This window comes from Daphnia carinata, chromosome 3 (genome assembly GCF_022539665.2).
Source record: "Daphnia carinata strain CSIRO-1 chromosome 3, CSIRO_AGI_Dcar_HiC_V3, whole genome shotgun sequence".
Lineage (NCBI taxonomy): Eukaryota > Metazoa > Arthropoda > Branchiopoda > Diplostraca > Daphniidae > Daphnia > Daphnia carinata.
The window spans coordinates 8,671,568-8,685,649 of record NC_081333.1 but is presented as its reverse complement, the minus strand read 5'-3'; the positions used below and the strand labels follow the sequence as shown (position 1 = coordinate 8,685,649).

At 42.1% G+C, this 14,082-nt stretch overlaps 3 protein-coding genes across 5 annotated transcripts; 2 read left to right on the top strand and 1 right to left on the bottom strand.

Moving 5' to 3' along the window:
- Positions 1 to 340: 340 nt before the first annotated feature.
- On the top strand, positions 341 to 4,013 carry LOC130685655 (uncharacterized). Its single transcript, XM_057508974.2, has 4 exons — positions 341 to 686; positions 915 to 3,402; positions 3,466 to 3,630; positions 3,694 to 4,013. The coding sequence occupies exons 1-4, from the start codon at positions 658 to 660 to the stop codon at positions 3,793 to 3,795; spliced, it is 2,784 nt and encodes a 927-aa protein (XP_057364957.1). The 5' UTR covers positions 341 to 657; the 3' UTR covers positions 3,796 to 4,013.
- A 32-nt stretch (positions 4,014 to 4,045) lies between these two features.
- LOC130685676 (transcription factor E2F1-like) lies at positions 4,046 to 7,446 on the bottom strand. 2 transcript variants are annotated; one of them, XM_059494740.1, is made up of 7 exons: positions 6,848 to 7,446; positions 6,474 to 6,609; positions 6,230 to 6,414; positions 5,990 to 6,152; positions 5,598 to 5,927; positions 5,412 to 5,542; positions 4,046 to 5,348 (listed from the first exon to the last, which is right to left on the bottom strand). In XM_059494740.1, exons 2-7 carry the CDS (start codon positions 6,598 to 6,600, stop codon positions 4,923 to 4,925), a joined length of 1,362 nt encoding a protein of 453 aa, XP_059350723.1. In that variant the 5' UTR covers positions 6,601 to 6,609; positions 6,848 to 7,446; the 3' UTR covers positions 4,046 to 4,922. The 2 variants fall into 2 exon arrangements, with proteins under 2 accessions (XP_059350723.1, XP_057364987.1); XM_057509004.2 differs by having other exon boundaries at positions 6,474 to 6,612; positions 6,848 to 7,443.
- A 3,099-nt stretch (positions 7,447 to 10,545) lies between these two features.
- On the top strand, positions 10,546 to 14,082 carry LOC130685686 (uncharacterized). Of its 2 annotated transcripts, none has more exons than XM_057509016.2 (3): positions 10,546 to 10,938; positions 12,123 to 12,312; positions 13,481 to 14,082. In XM_057509016.2, the coding sequence occupies exons 2-3, from the start codon at positions 12,136 to 12,138 to the stop codon at positions 13,775 to 13,777; spliced, it is 474 nt and encodes a 157-aa protein (XP_057364999.1). In that variant the 5' UTR covers positions 10,546 to 10,938; positions 12,123 to 12,135; the 3' UTR covers positions 13,778 to 14,082. The 2 variants fall into 2 exon arrangements, with proteins under 2 accessions (XP_057364999.1, XP_057364998.1); XM_057509015.2 differs by having other exon boundaries at positions 10,548 to 10,938; positions 12,126 to 12,312.

Below are 14,082 nucleotides of genomic sequence, written 5' to 3'. Positions count from 1 at the left end.
TCATTGTAATGAGAAAGAAAATTCGAGGAAATAATGATAATTTATATATTGAAAAGGGAAAAAAAGATTTTTCAAGTTGCCTAATAAGGACGGGATGGAAAATTTTAGTCCTTTCGAGTACGCCTTTGTGTGGGTTGCATGTGCAACGCTTAGTGGGGGGGAACTTTCAGTGAAAGTAACTGGTTGAGATATGTGAGAGAAGGGCCGTATAGAGGTGGAGTGGCTTGTGAAACGGCCCGCGGCGCAACACGCACTCCCCTCCTACGGTTTTCCGTTCTTATATGGCAGGGAACCTAAGAGTAGAGAGAGAGAGAGAGAGAGAAGCTGTGTGTATACCAGTCGGGCTGGGTTCATCCCGCATTCGTTTAGTAGTCACGCGTGCTGGCTGAAGTTTGGGCGAGCAGCTGCTACGTACCTTAAGGCCGTCTTGACTGGTTGCGCCATTGAATGTGTGAGTTTTTGTTCGATTCCAAGTGTCTGGTGTTGTTGGGTGTGACTGTGGCAATCTAATTGCTTTCAAATCGTGCGTTAGACAAAGAAGATTCTTTTACGTGCGAAACAAACTCGTGAGTAAGCTATCGAACGACCAGTTTTAGATAGGCGAATAAGATTGCCCTTGGACTGACCTACTGAAGCGTTCCACCAAGAAAAAAAAAGATGAATTCCCCTGGCCAGTCGGGCGAAAGGTACTTGACAATAGGATATTGACGGAAATAGAAGCGGTTAACTTTATCCACCCACCCTTCCTCATTCCTATTTTTAGTTATTCCGATTTGCACTTACGGGTTGTAAAGTTTGCATTTTATGGTGGCTTTGTGATTGGTCGAATAAAAACCTAACAGTACTATGAAAAGCCAAGTCAAGATTTTATATTGCGGATATTAAATTCTAACTGAATTTTGGTTATTTTGTAGGAGCGGAAATGAAGAACGATGGAGAGCAGTTTTCGATCAAATATTTGGAGAAATAAAAAATAATCATCCGGCCGATGAATGGACTCTGCGTGTTGTCGATCATTTGACATCGCCCACCAAAGGAGTGGAAGGGTCCAACACTGAAACCGAACCCTTAATGGAAGACCACGAACTAATCAACTTGGAAGTCGGAGTAACGCTCGAGCAAACCCAAACCCCAACACAAGATATCCCGAGTGAACCGAATGAGGTCAATCGTGAATTGTCTTCTGCTCACCAAGACAATGGTGAAAAGGATATTTTTTATGGTCAAATAGAGAGTGCCGCAACTGTCGCATTGTTATCTGCGACACATCTTGTGGACGTGGATAATGCAGAAAAGTGTCTTGATATCAGTCAGCAAGAGAAAGCAGCTGACCCGCTAGATATGGAAAGGGACCAACCGGTTGAACAAGACAACTGTTTGCTATTAGAACAAGAGGACAAGCATTTTGATACAACCGAGATCCAAGAAAACCAAGTTCATGCACTAGGCGCAGTGCAACTGCACTTGCCCGCTCCAGGCGACGCTGCCAAACAAGGGGACCAAGGAGAATCAAATGAGCGCTCAGACGAGGCCGCCGAAAAGCTTCAAGAAGTCGAGACCGGGTCGAGCAGTGGCCTCGAGGCACAGAACGGTGAAGTACGTGTTACGCCTGAAAGAGAAAACGAGCCCAGCACGGCACCCATTCACAACACACAAGAGAACATAGAAGCAACCGCCTTGAATGAAACAATGCAACAAGATCCCATTCAAAGTCAAGAAATTCCCCCAGATCAGCAACAAGAAATCGACGACGCGTTGGCAGTTTTTGATGGCATCGGCACGGAGCCCGTGATAGAAGCAAGTGTTGCAGAAGCCCGCATTATCGATACCCAAGCCGAACCCGAAGTAAGAAATGCTCAAGACGACGAGAATGCGGATAAACAAGCCGAGTCCCAAAACGAAAATAAACCCAACATAACCATTGAAAATGGTTGTGAGAACACTGAAACACTCGACTCGAATGAAGCCGTGGAACACGAGCCAGTTCAAATTCAAGAAATTCTTCCAGTGCAGCGAGAAAAAGTAGCCGAGAGCGAAGCTTTAAACATACAAACAGAAACCAAAGATGATGTTTTAGCGGTTAATATTAAAGTCGAGGAGACCAATCAAGAAAAGGTCGCAGAGGCGGAAAACATCGTGCAGGCCAATGTTTTGAATGGTGTGGAAATCGAGACATCGATCGTTGAGCCAGTGATGGAAGCTAACATCGTTAATGTACACAATGAAGCAATTAACTTCGGATTTTTAGAAAATAGCGTAGTTGAGACTATCAACAAAAAAGAAGAGTCAGTAGACGAAATGGGTCAACAGAACGAATCCAATCTTTTAAAGAAAGCGGAAGAACCAATTGAAACTCATTTTGATTCGAACGAATTGCAACAAGTCATCCAGGCTAATGGTGAGCCACTTGCCGAGACGACGACTGACTTGGTAAGTGACGCATCGTTAGTTTTTAATGACGAAAAGCTTATTGCCGAAGAAAATCCTCCTAGGCAAATAGAAGAATTGGAGGTTGTACCGGTTCAGGTACCCCCGCCTCGCCCACCCCAGCGTTTGGGAGCAAGCTCTCCTCAGTTGGCTGTTGGTTCGAATGACAACAGTCAACTCAACGGATCAAGTTCGGAAATGAAAAAATCGACAGGAAAGTCGCAAGAAAATGAAGGTAGTAGGAAGCCAGAATGGATGCGAAGGCCACTAGTGCGAAAAGGTTCAGTAGGACGGTTGTTTGGTCGCATGAAAGTAACGATGCAATCGAAACGCTTCCATCCCGACCGACTTCCAGTAGTTCCACCACCACAGCCGGAACCACCGAAACGCCCACCACGCAGGAAGACTTTGGCTAATTTGGATTTGAGTCGTGAACCGGAGGCAACTAGTAAAGATGAGAGTGTCTTTCATTCGCCACCACCCGCTACGCCCAAATCGGCTCCAGTTAGCGAATTTGAAAATAAGTCGGCGACGCTTCGATCGACCACTTTGGATCGTAAAAAGAAGAATTCAATCGGTCGTTTTCTGGGTCGTGTGTTATCTACGAAGCATCTTAATGCAACAGAAGGCACGGCTGCGGAAGAGTCGCCTTTAATTCAGCAGGAACCTCAAAATCCTGTCCCACAAGATCCCGTTCCGGAACCCCTACCGACCACACCACCACTTGCAACGACGCCAGCGCCATCGGAAAAATCTAAAAAAGGGGCAGTGACGACTGTGAATGAAGCTGTGAATGATATGGGAACTTTCATTCGTCGTATACTTCGTCCTAAAACGCCAACGGCTGATGAAGCCAAAGAAAAACCATCGCCACAAAGACCCCCACCACCTAGTCGTCATCAAACTCCCACTCCAAACGAGCAGGAGAGGTCACCGACTACGAATGCGAAAGCCGGCCTTCAGTTTGACTGTCAGGTACGGTGTTATTGCAAATTCTTTGTCACTACATTGTAAACTAATTTATCGCTTTTTTTTCAGACCTCAATCAAATTTCACGACGAATGGTACCACGTAATGAATGGAAAATCGGCAAGAGCAATCGCAAAATGTGAAATCGTGGTTAACCAAGATGGTAACGGTATCTCCCAAGGAGAAGTTATTGTTCGACTCTATGAACAACCATCCCAACACTGCATATCAAATGTAACTTCAAGTCAATAAAAAACAATATAGGTTGAGTTTAACACTTACCCCACTTTCATCTAGGTGTTGGAGACGTCAGACGAGTGGGATGCTGATGGAATCGCCAAGGTGCTAAACGATTTGCGAGATGTAGTATGTAGCAAATTCTATCCAGAATCCGCATAAAGACGACACTGCCTGCCATGACGCGATACCTATTCGAAAAAAAAAAGGATTAATTTTACGATAATAACTTGTCACCTAAGGGAAAAAAAATTTGCTGCTCCGCTCTTATGGGAAGAAATCATGGAAAAAAAATGCAATCAGATTAACCTCACTGGCCACTTGGAAATTCGTTCGCTGGTATTCATTAATACATTTCACGTTGCTTTTACAACATAAAATGTGTTTGTTGAATCGTAACAAACTGTGGCGATGAAGTGTAAAACTGTATTCCACAAAAAGGGGGGAAAAGAGATAGCGAGAGGAAAAAGAATTCATTTGAGCCGAAACACGGGGAAAACGTGAAAGCGTAATAAATTCCGCTACGTTCAAACATAGCGGGAAACAATCGGCTCACGGACACGCACACACACATTTTCACTGACACAGCACAGCTCCATGATAACCATCACGGTGAAATCATCGGCACAAAATGGCAGTTCAACCGAACAACTAAACTTTTTTGAAGAGAAAAAAAAATGGCTACAAATACCTTATTGCGGATAATCGAGGCGCTACTGCGGCATCAATACGCATGGGACTCGTAGGCAACAAAATGTAAAAACAAAACATGAAAAAAAAATAGGGGAACGTACCCAACGTTGCAAGTCGCCTTGCAATATTTAAAGAGCATGTTATAATGGGGGATGAGGGAATAAATCGGAGTTCGATTTGCACTCATAGAAATTCTACTTAACCGACAAACTAAAAGAATTTTCCAAAGTCAACTGTGACTCGAGAAGGTGGTAAGCTTCACAGGCCTTTGCAATTTCAAAATAACTTCGGTGATGGTGAACTATGAGTAGGAAATGAGCCGGGAAAGGTAAACGTTGGATGGCAAACGCGCATCAGCTCTAGGATAAAATTGATGAAAAAATACTGACTGAATGGCGCATATTTGAATATGTAGAACTTTAAATTAAAAAAACTACCACTAGGGAGCGAAGGAGTATGAGAATGAACATGATACAAATCGCTAATGAACTTCTCGTAACCCTACCCCGAACAAACTCCGTGTGGCTGATGGAGTTAAATTTCCATCAATAGCATAGTTGGGTGCAACTTCTGTGGTAAACGGATAATCTATGAATTTAAAAAGAGAAATCAAAGAGGTTGGAAATGCCCTCGCCGTCGTCCATCGTAAACATATAGGCCGACTCGTCAAGGGGCGGTTCCAAACAGAGGAACGGCTCGTTAGCCGATGAAACTGCCATTGAGGAAATGTCGATTCCAGTGTCGCAGCCTGACTGCTGATTTTGGTCCATGGTTTCGAGAAGCAAGCCATTCTCTTCATCATCACTGAACTGCGTCATGAATTGATTGTTTTTGTTTACTCGATGAGATCTTCCTCTCATCACTCCGTTTGTAACCGGGCTGGGAAATCCACTGGAGGTTCTTGAAGAGGGCGAAGAAGAAGATGATGAAGAAGAAGATTCGTCTTCAGGACACAGAAGAACTTCAATTTCACCATTTTCGCTCTTCATATAGATTTGGTATCCTTCAGAAGGATGAGGTACCTAAAATTAGAAATGAAGCTGTTTCTTAGAAAGGGTTCCACAAAATAAAATTTCGAGACTTACTTGTAATTTTGTTTCAGGAGGTGCTCTTACTGCCATCACAGTATTGTCTCTGTATTCTGAAATAGATTTCAGATCACCGTACGTGACATAAGCGTATCGTTTATCTTCACTCAAACTTCGAAGTTGGCTCTCTAAAGGTAACAAAAGTCAAATCTCTGCGACATGCACATGAATGTACCTTTATACCTGTAGCAGAAATCAGTTCGTCAAGTTGGTTTTCCTTGGCTTCCAAGTCGGCTAAATCTTGGTTTAAACCTCGCTGAGATTCGGCTGAATCTGCAGGAGAATCTGACCCTTTCCACTGAATATTATTTTTGGAAATCTTCTTTAAAAGACCAATACCCTCCAAAACATTTGTGATATCGTAAATGCGTCTCTTCTGAACAGCAAGTGTCACAGAGGCAAGGTTCAAGTCTAAGATTCCATTTTCAGCACTCTGAAGAAGGCCAAGGAAGCGCTTGGTCAACAAACCAAGTGAAGAATCAAACCTGCTTCTGTCAACAGCACTAGTTCGACCTGTAAACATCAAAATATTACTATTAAATACTGCACAATAATTTATGTCCTGCTCTGTATACTTCTCTGGGGTGAAGGACTGAATGATAATGTAGGCACAGTAGCAGCAACTGATTTTGTCCTAGCACGTTTAGCTTTTGGGGTTTTGAAACCATCAGACGTCGTACTACTAGGCAGAGGTGATGGTGTGTCAGGAGCCAGCTCCATGTCCAAACGTCTTCGAACCTGCCCAAGAGAATTCACATCCAATAACAATCTGTTTGAAGATAAGCCCGAAAGAAAAACTGATTTAGGTGACATACATCCTTCTTTTGTAAGTGGTGTTGTCGTTCTGCAGCAGCTCCTTGAGGTAGAGTGGGGGTGGTGGTATTGTTTTCCAAAGTACCAATTTTTGGAGCACACATTTTAGAAGAATGAGGAGCAGATTGTGGTGTAGACAGAACTTGCTTCTCTTCTACCTTGATCTTCTTCGTGAGACTACCTAGACCTGCCCAACAATAACAACACATTACAAACTTCAGGCAAATGAAAGCAATAATATTTTACCTCCAGATAAGTACTGAGTTGTAACAAGTTCAGTAGGACTAAGTTCATTTTCCACAGTTCCAAGAGATGGCCTACCACTCTTAACCTGAGACTTGTGAGGAGTTTTTCTTGGCATTTTAACATCCATTCATTACAGCTTCTTCATAAAATTCAATAAAGGAGTAAGTCAGTAACAACTTCAGAATATGTCACCGACACTCGAGATCGTCCAAGATTCATTCAGTAAATTCTGCTAATCGTAATGTGCTCTTGGATAATGGCCGCAAACTTAACTCATACAGCCACCCGGCTGGACGAGCCACGAGGATGGCCACCTCATCGATTCTTTAATCTCAATTTGCTAGGAAAAGTCCACCATTATAATAGTGACTTACTTTTTTTAAAAGTCCAACAAAACTCCCATTCCAGGCTGCTGTTACAACAATGGTTAAAGACAACGCTTAACAGCAGTTAAGAGAAGCCCCCCCACAAGTCGAGTTTTTCGCCAAAACGGAATTTCTCTGGCCCGACGAACCAGAGGCGGTTTTTTAGGACGATGTTTTAAAGTCTATTTTAAAATACTTTAAGAATCAATACTGATTGACAAAACTGCGAATAAAATTAACAATTGTTCAATAGTTGATAAAAAAAAGCGAATAAAACCCAGGAGGGGTAGCAAGAGAGTAGGGATCGAGGGAGTGGAATTCTTTTCTCCCCTCTCCAAAGCAGCCCGTTTGTGTATACTGTCGGTGATGGAGGCGCCACTAGAGTTGGGGGAATCAGCTGCCTTAGCCTGAAGGCAGGTTTGAAAATGTTTGCCTGTGTCACCTTTTGGCGGGAAAAGTTTTACAATGATTATCAACGAGTATCATATCAGAGACCAGAAAAGTATAACCATAAAAATTGTTCGTCTAGGACTGACACTCAATGTCAAAAACAGTGGGGTCTGATTTGAAGAATTGACTTCTTATCAATTAAAACCGAAAGGCGCCAAACTGAATTCTCCCGCCTTTGTGACGTCACATTTGAACCAATTGGGATGCTTTTCTTTTTTTTATATAGAAAAAGTATTACACCATTACTGACAATTTTTTTTTACTAATATATTGTTATTAGATTGTCACTAATTCATTTTTTATTTTGTTTTATGTTTTTTGTTTCCTTTTTTCAAGCTCACCGCCGTCTCTCAGCGTTTCGCCACCATAGTACAATGTAAACATCCCAGGTGGCGCGCGTGTGTGTTTTGATGTCGTTATCCTTTCAAAATAATGGCGGTTAAATACGAATCCCCTATTTCGATGGATAACAAAATAACCAATTCTCGTGCAACAACAGAAGCTTTTCAGCTATAGTACTCCAAATATTAATATTTTAATGCTAGTGCCAATCACAGTGCCTAGATGTCCATAGAAGTTTTTCAACCCCACCACGCTAGCTTTTGAAAAATGAGACGAAAACACTGTGGCGACTGAAAGATTTCCAAGTCCAGGCAGCAGTAGAAATGACATTTACACAATAAAAAAATAAACATATACTAACAAAATAGTAAGGCAATAAACAAACAAACCAACCTAACCTTGGTTGTTCATTTTTCCCATTTCAATATGAAAGTTTCTACATTTCGTAAACATTATTCTACGGATGACTAATCATGATGATAAAAAGCTTTCCTACGCATTCCATAAACGCGTTTAGGCATTCGTTCTTGGTAAGAAGACCGAAAGCCCAAACGATGCTTAAATATCCTGGCGCAAATACAATTTAATTGAAAAGGGAGAAACAAGAAAAAGGCTTATTTTTAAAACACCGTATTGTTAGTATTTCACTAGGCTATACACGAAGGAACTAAATAGTTTTCTTTTTTCACTAAAGCTTTTGATCTGATTAAATAATAATGCCTACATATCCTATTTTCTATACGTGCGTTTGTTTCGCAACGTCGATCTCCCTTAATTGAATTGTGAACGCGAAGTAGCCATCACGAGAACATAAAAACAACCACCAGCACAATTTCTGGTCTGTAATTCAGTATTTGTCACTCACTATGACGATCGGGGCATTGTGAACCGTGAAAAGGTCGGGAAGGATTATCAGATTTAGGTACCATTATTTATTTGGTTGCAGAAACCCTAGCTCTTTGGGATGAAATTCAGTTTTACAATCCTTCTTAGCAATAGAAACAGAAAGCGAATAAGGGGGGGGGGGAGAGGTAACAAAACGAACAGACGGCTAGACCAAATTGACGTCTTTCTGCACGACATGTTGCCGTGTGTAAATGCGGTACAACACCAAAAGCAAATAAGATCGAAAGGCCAGAGGCTGCCGATTGGTCGGTACAAATTCAATCTGGTCCAAGGGAGACGGAAATGGAGGAAATGAGTAACTAATGAAGATCTCGCCCCACTCGGGCCCCCATGACGTACGTGCGTAATAAGGTTCAAGAGATTCGAAGTTGGTATGTAGTATTTTGGACTGAAACAACCAGAATGGAGTGCATTCCAAGTGTGCAACATCACCCAATCGATTAGGAGATGAACAGGTCTCTGCAAGAATAACCACGCACGGTCAATCTTTTGACTGGAAATAAACAAGTCTGGCTGTCACTGAAGCTACTGCTGTATGTAATCACGCACGTCGACGGTAGGGGAAAAAAATCAAGTAAGGGTAACTCATAATCAATCAGGTGATCATTATATGTTTGGACCTCGGGTAAGACGCCAGAACAGTCTTGATTATTGGGAATGATTGCATAGCGTTGTGGTATGGCTTGATTAAAGCCAAATGTCTGAGATATCAACCTACGCAGTGAAAAAAAAAACGTCTTATTTTTCTAAATTAGGATTTTCTAGATTTAAAATCAAATCCATTAATCCTTTGTGGAATAACAAACACTAAATTTTCGCCTCTCCTTAGCAAAACAAACCTCGGATGGCTTCTGAGATTCCACGACACCGTGCTTATGTGAACGTAGATGATCTCTGCTGCGGGGCTAGATTGAAACGACAATATTTGCAAGTATAAGAAAATCGTTAATGAAACATTCCCTTTCCGCTGAGGTGACTTATAATACATTCTGAATGAAAAGGTTGCCCTTTTTCTCATGGCTTAGCTTTTGATTGATTCGCTTTCAATTTTCTAGAAAGCCAAAAGAAAGCAGCCGTTGCCCGATATTTGTAACAAACTATAGATCCCATTCTAATACATGATTCAGGTGCGGTGTGACTAGAAGCCACTGCGAAAATACATAAACAAGAACAGCATCATGACAACAAGAGAATCCTCCAGGAGGCCGACAAGCCCGTTGCGTAATCGAGTTTCCAGAGGCATCACCAATCATGCTTACCATTGACGCGTGGTAACAAACAAGCAAATAATAATACAGTTAATTATCAACATAAAGGTTCCTCGATTCTTTTGTCAGATTCATCCAATGTTTTAAATTAGAAATCGTAAATGATAATTGTGATCTAGGTTACACCGAGCATCGTTTGCACGGTATATTGGATAAGGTCTGTTAATCACTCAAACCTCCCTAATAACCTAAGCCTAATTAACCCTCCGTGATATTTGATAGGCGGTTGTGTATAGACGATACGTACGATGCGGAAAGCCTGTCTACTAGGGTATGCTTACGTGACGTCACATTCCCCGGATGACATTTGTTGATATCGGAAAAAAGAATCTTTCGCCAACAAAAACACAAATCTCGTTCAAAACAATTCCAAGTCAACGGAATCTGATATTCAAGGTTTCTTTGGAGACATCACAGTTTTACTCTGCGTGACTTGCAAGTTGGTGTTAATGAGCAAAAAATGGAAAAACATGCCGTTGTTAACGGTTTAGACTTTCTGGCCCATTCTTCTGAGAAATTCTAGTGAATAAAATATGTAACATTCTATACCATCCTATAGGGTTACATGCATTGGCGTTAGTCGAAAAGTTAAAAGAATTTAGTGGCACTAAATTTCAAGTTCACGACCTCGTTCGTAATATAAGGGTTTCTGTTTTAGAAATGCACCATAATGCTTTAATATCGAAAAAAGGCATCCCGCAGAATATCTTTTGGTGTGTGTGTGGGGGGGGGGGGTAGCTATTGCTGGGGTCGGGACGTGAACATGGGCGGACGGCAAGCGAGGAGGAGCGTCAAGGCTTAAAGGAGAAAAGAAAAAGCGAGTGGGCAGAGAGAAAGCGGCTAGTAGCTTTAAAGGTTGCAGTTAGACACGCTGTTGAGCTCAATCTCGTTCAGCGCGGCATCCAGACAACAACAGGTGACACCAGTATAGATAAGAAGCCTCGCGATTTTTGTTCCTTCGCAACAGAGCGCCGTCCCGTAAAAAAGAAATTTGCAAGTGTGATCTCATCTTTTAGCGTCTCTAATTTGCACAACGGTGCAATGTGCAGCGGGTGTTGATTTTCCTCATAATATCACGCAATCCCAGAGATACCGCAGTTCTGAATATCGCCCGACAAGCAAAATTATTTCAAGGTATGTTTGCATGAAAATTCACTATGTATGTTGACTATTCAGGCGTGTGGGAAATTTAAAACGCTCAGTGACTTCCCGGCAAATAGAATTGCATTAGCTGTTCACACAGCCCACTGTTTACCTGACTTATATGGGTCTCCCCTTTGTTTAAAAAAAATTGCTCTTCCCTTTCAAGCATTAAATGAATTTTCGTGTTAAATTCACCTTGGCGATTCGATAGACGATGACATTGGGATCACTGACCACGAGAAGGGCTGGTTAATAGGGTAGAAATTCGTAAAGTTAGGGTTGTTGTTGTAGAAATACATCGGACTATGTGATCCATCACGCCCTACAGTCAGTTTGGAGGCGATGGCGCACGGGATCGGACAACATAGAATATGTAGCGGCAGCCACCAATATACTCTGTAGGACAGAATTAAAATGTAGGCCGGAGTTGACGCTAAAAATAAATAAGGCCTACGTGCGTTTCAAACGGAAATGTCCAAACCTTTTTGATTGATAGTGTTACTTTTTATTATCTGTCCCCTAGAAATTGAAGTAATCTTTTAAATAAATCGATTTCAAAGGTTATCACGCGAGCCCTTCTGGGTTAGTGTCTAACGTATCCTTTTAAAGGAAGACAAGGAAAATATAAAATTCATCAACGTATTCAACTTCAAAGAGCTTTTTGTTAAGATCAATGCCCTTCTAAGAAATGAAGACAAGTAAAACAAAAAAGAAAGCTCCCTACTAACATTTTAAAGTCAATCAAATTGAAAAGAGTAATGGTCAGCGCCAATCAATAAACGTGAATTAAGAATGATCCATTATCAATTAAATTTCAGGTTCTTTCCTTTCCCTTCAGTTACTTCTCTTCGATTACTTCTGGCTTAGGTTAGGAGATTTCCTCGGGGAGTTTTGCTTTTTCAATTCTTCTCTACGTAATCCCATTTTAAGCTGAAATGTGATTACGTATACCCGTCCTATTGCACGATTCCTATCTTCCCTTTTGTCTGATGAAGACAACCGCCCTTGTCTGCCCAATAATGTTGTGAAGATGATAGATTAACTTCCAGGACAAACGGTGGGAGTCGTAACTCACGACAGGTGTGCCGGACGTGAAGGGAGTCCATCCCTTCTCCATCTATACAATGACATCTATCACCTTGCCCTTTTCGTTTCTCTCCTTTGACAACCGCAAGCAGAAACAGCACTATGCAGATCCGCAACTGGACGTCCTACCATCCGTTACTCGTCTTGGTGACCCTTCTGGCCGGCGTCACAATAGCATCACGATTACACGGCCAGCTGCCCGATGACCCATGGAACCTGCGTCCCAACCAGTTGGTGCCCCTCAACCCTGATGACTTCAGCCCAGTCCAGTCTATACAGGTAAAAAAAAAACTGACATTGTGAGGGGAAAATGGAGCGCATGAGTTTCTTTACTGGCGGAGTCGAATTGGCTCTGAATATCGGATTCTAACGGTGACGACAAATCGTAGAGTTGGGTAAATAGTAATCGGAACGCCTGCACAGCTGTTGCGGTGACATGTTTCGTCACAAATCTGTACCGTGCGGAAGCCCAGATCAGCTAAAGGACCGTATACTTTTAGCGGCATCTGGGTGCGCAGTTCTAATTTTTATTTTTTGCCCCGTCCCATAACTTAGGTTTGGTTTGGAAACAAAAAACCAACTGGTCAGAAAAAGAGACTCATCAGGGCCGAAAAAGAAAATAGGATAGGCGACACCCCTAAAGACAGAGGGAAGGAGACGGAAACACAAAACCTCAGGTCCCTCTAGAATGGTGCGTCATATCAGTTGGCATCCGTTTGGGTATGTCAGCAAGAGTGTAATAGAAAGACGGCCGAGGCTACCCGCCATATGCGATACCCTGATAGTCATATTAAGGCCGTGGACATTCGACATTCCTTTTATCCTTTTTTGTGGATAGAAAACGAATATGGATTGTCAGTCTGACTTGACCATTGGGACAAATAAATCTTTGGCTGAATAGACAAAGAGTGACGAATCTACCACAAAGACACTACAGACGCCCACCGTGACGGATGAGAGAATGCATCAGTCAAACGCCAACGCGCAAAGGATAGTGCGAGGGGACCCAAGAGCTCTATAACGTCCGCTCGTTTCCGTCTGGCGTTGTACATCAGCATTTTCTTTGGTTACGCAGGTCATGCTCACTGAGGTGTACAATCCATTTATAGGCCTACCCTGATCAAATTACTTGCTATCCACAGACCATGTTCTGAGCGGGCAATCTTTCTATGATTAAGCCACAAGGAAATAAAGAAAATTCACTTAACTTTAACTTTTGAGAAACGTGTGGTTGATGAGGCGTAAAGCTACCGTAGTGAAATGGCGCTCGTAGGATCGATGCTGTAGTCTCCATCCGCCATCCGTGGTGAAGGGATTCAAATGCGAAAGACGACACTGGCCAGCTCCGATATGAAAAGCAACAAAAATGTTAAAATTAAATCAAATGTTAAACGAAGGTAAATTAAATCAATTATAAAAACATGTTTTACCTTTTTCTCAAATGTAGGATCAAATGGGGATGACGGTGGACACTTTTAAAGTACCCAAGCGAACTCTATCCTTGTTTACGCGCTGGAAGACTTTAGAGCAACTTAGACGGAATCATCTTCACCATTCGCTTCCATTGGCTTCGACAAATTTCGATCCACTGATGCCGAGACAACAAAAGAAGATTGCAATGGCATCGAACGAACCCAAAGAAGAAATGATGTCTCTGCCGGGCATGTCGAACGAGATGAGTTTGTCTTCTCGCGCTATCCAAAGGTCATTGCGCCCGCCGGGTCAGCCCCTCCGATGGGGCTGAAAAGGCTTGGAAGCTAAACGGATGTTTAACAGGAAAATGCCAGATCCGGCAAAAAAATTTCACGTTTTTCTTTTCGCTATTTAATTGTCATTTCGCACTCGTTTTCTCCATTTTTTTTTTTTTGAATTTTCGTTTAACTCACTAAATGTGTGCGTCAACAAACTCGTTTTTTCTTTGTTCCTTTAGCGTACATACAATAATAATAATATAATTGATGTGTGTGTGTAATCACCTCATGTCTCTTGTTTAACTGTACGCGGCATACCTCGAACAAAGAAACATATTCAATACAGACAAAAAAAATT

What these genes read in the sequence shown, in the direction of transcription:
- LOC130685655 (XM_057508974.2), top strand. Translation starts at nt 658, where the DNA reads ATGAATTCCCCTGGCCAGTCGGGCGAAAG. An exon ending in GCCTTCAGTTTGACTGTCAG is followed by an intron (nt 3,403 to 3,465) that starts GTACGGTGTTAT and finishes CTTTTTTTTCAG; the next exon opens with ACCTCAATCAAATTTCACGA. An exon ending in CCCAACACTGCATATCAAAT is followed by an intron (nt 3,631 to 3,693) that starts GTAACTTCAAGT and finishes ACTTTCATCTAG; the next exon opens with GTGTTGGAGACGTCAGACGA.
- LOC130685676 (XM_059494740.1), bottom strand. Translation starts at nt 6,600, where the DNA reads ATGGATGTTAAAATGCCAAGAAAAACTCCTCACAAGTCTCAGGTTAAG. An exon ending in CGAACTGATTTCTGCTACAG is followed by an intron (nt 5,543 to 5,597) that starts GTATAAAGGTAC and finishes TGTTACCTTTAG; the next exon opens with AGAGCCAACTTCGAAGTTTG. An exon ending in CTCCTGAAACAAAATTACAA is followed by an intron (nt 5,349 to 5,411) that starts GTAAGTCTCGAA and finishes TTCTAATTTTAG; the next exon opens with GTACCTCATCCTTCTGAAGG.
- LOC130685686 (XM_057509016.2), top strand. Translation starts at nt 12,136, where the DNA reads ATGCAGATCCGCAACTGGACGTCCTACCATCCGTTACTCGTCTTGGTG. An exon ending in GCCCAGTCCAGTCTATACAG is followed by an intron (nt 12,313 to 13,480) that starts GTAAAAAAAAAA and finishes TCTCAAATGTAG; the next exon opens with GATCAAATGGGGATGACGGT.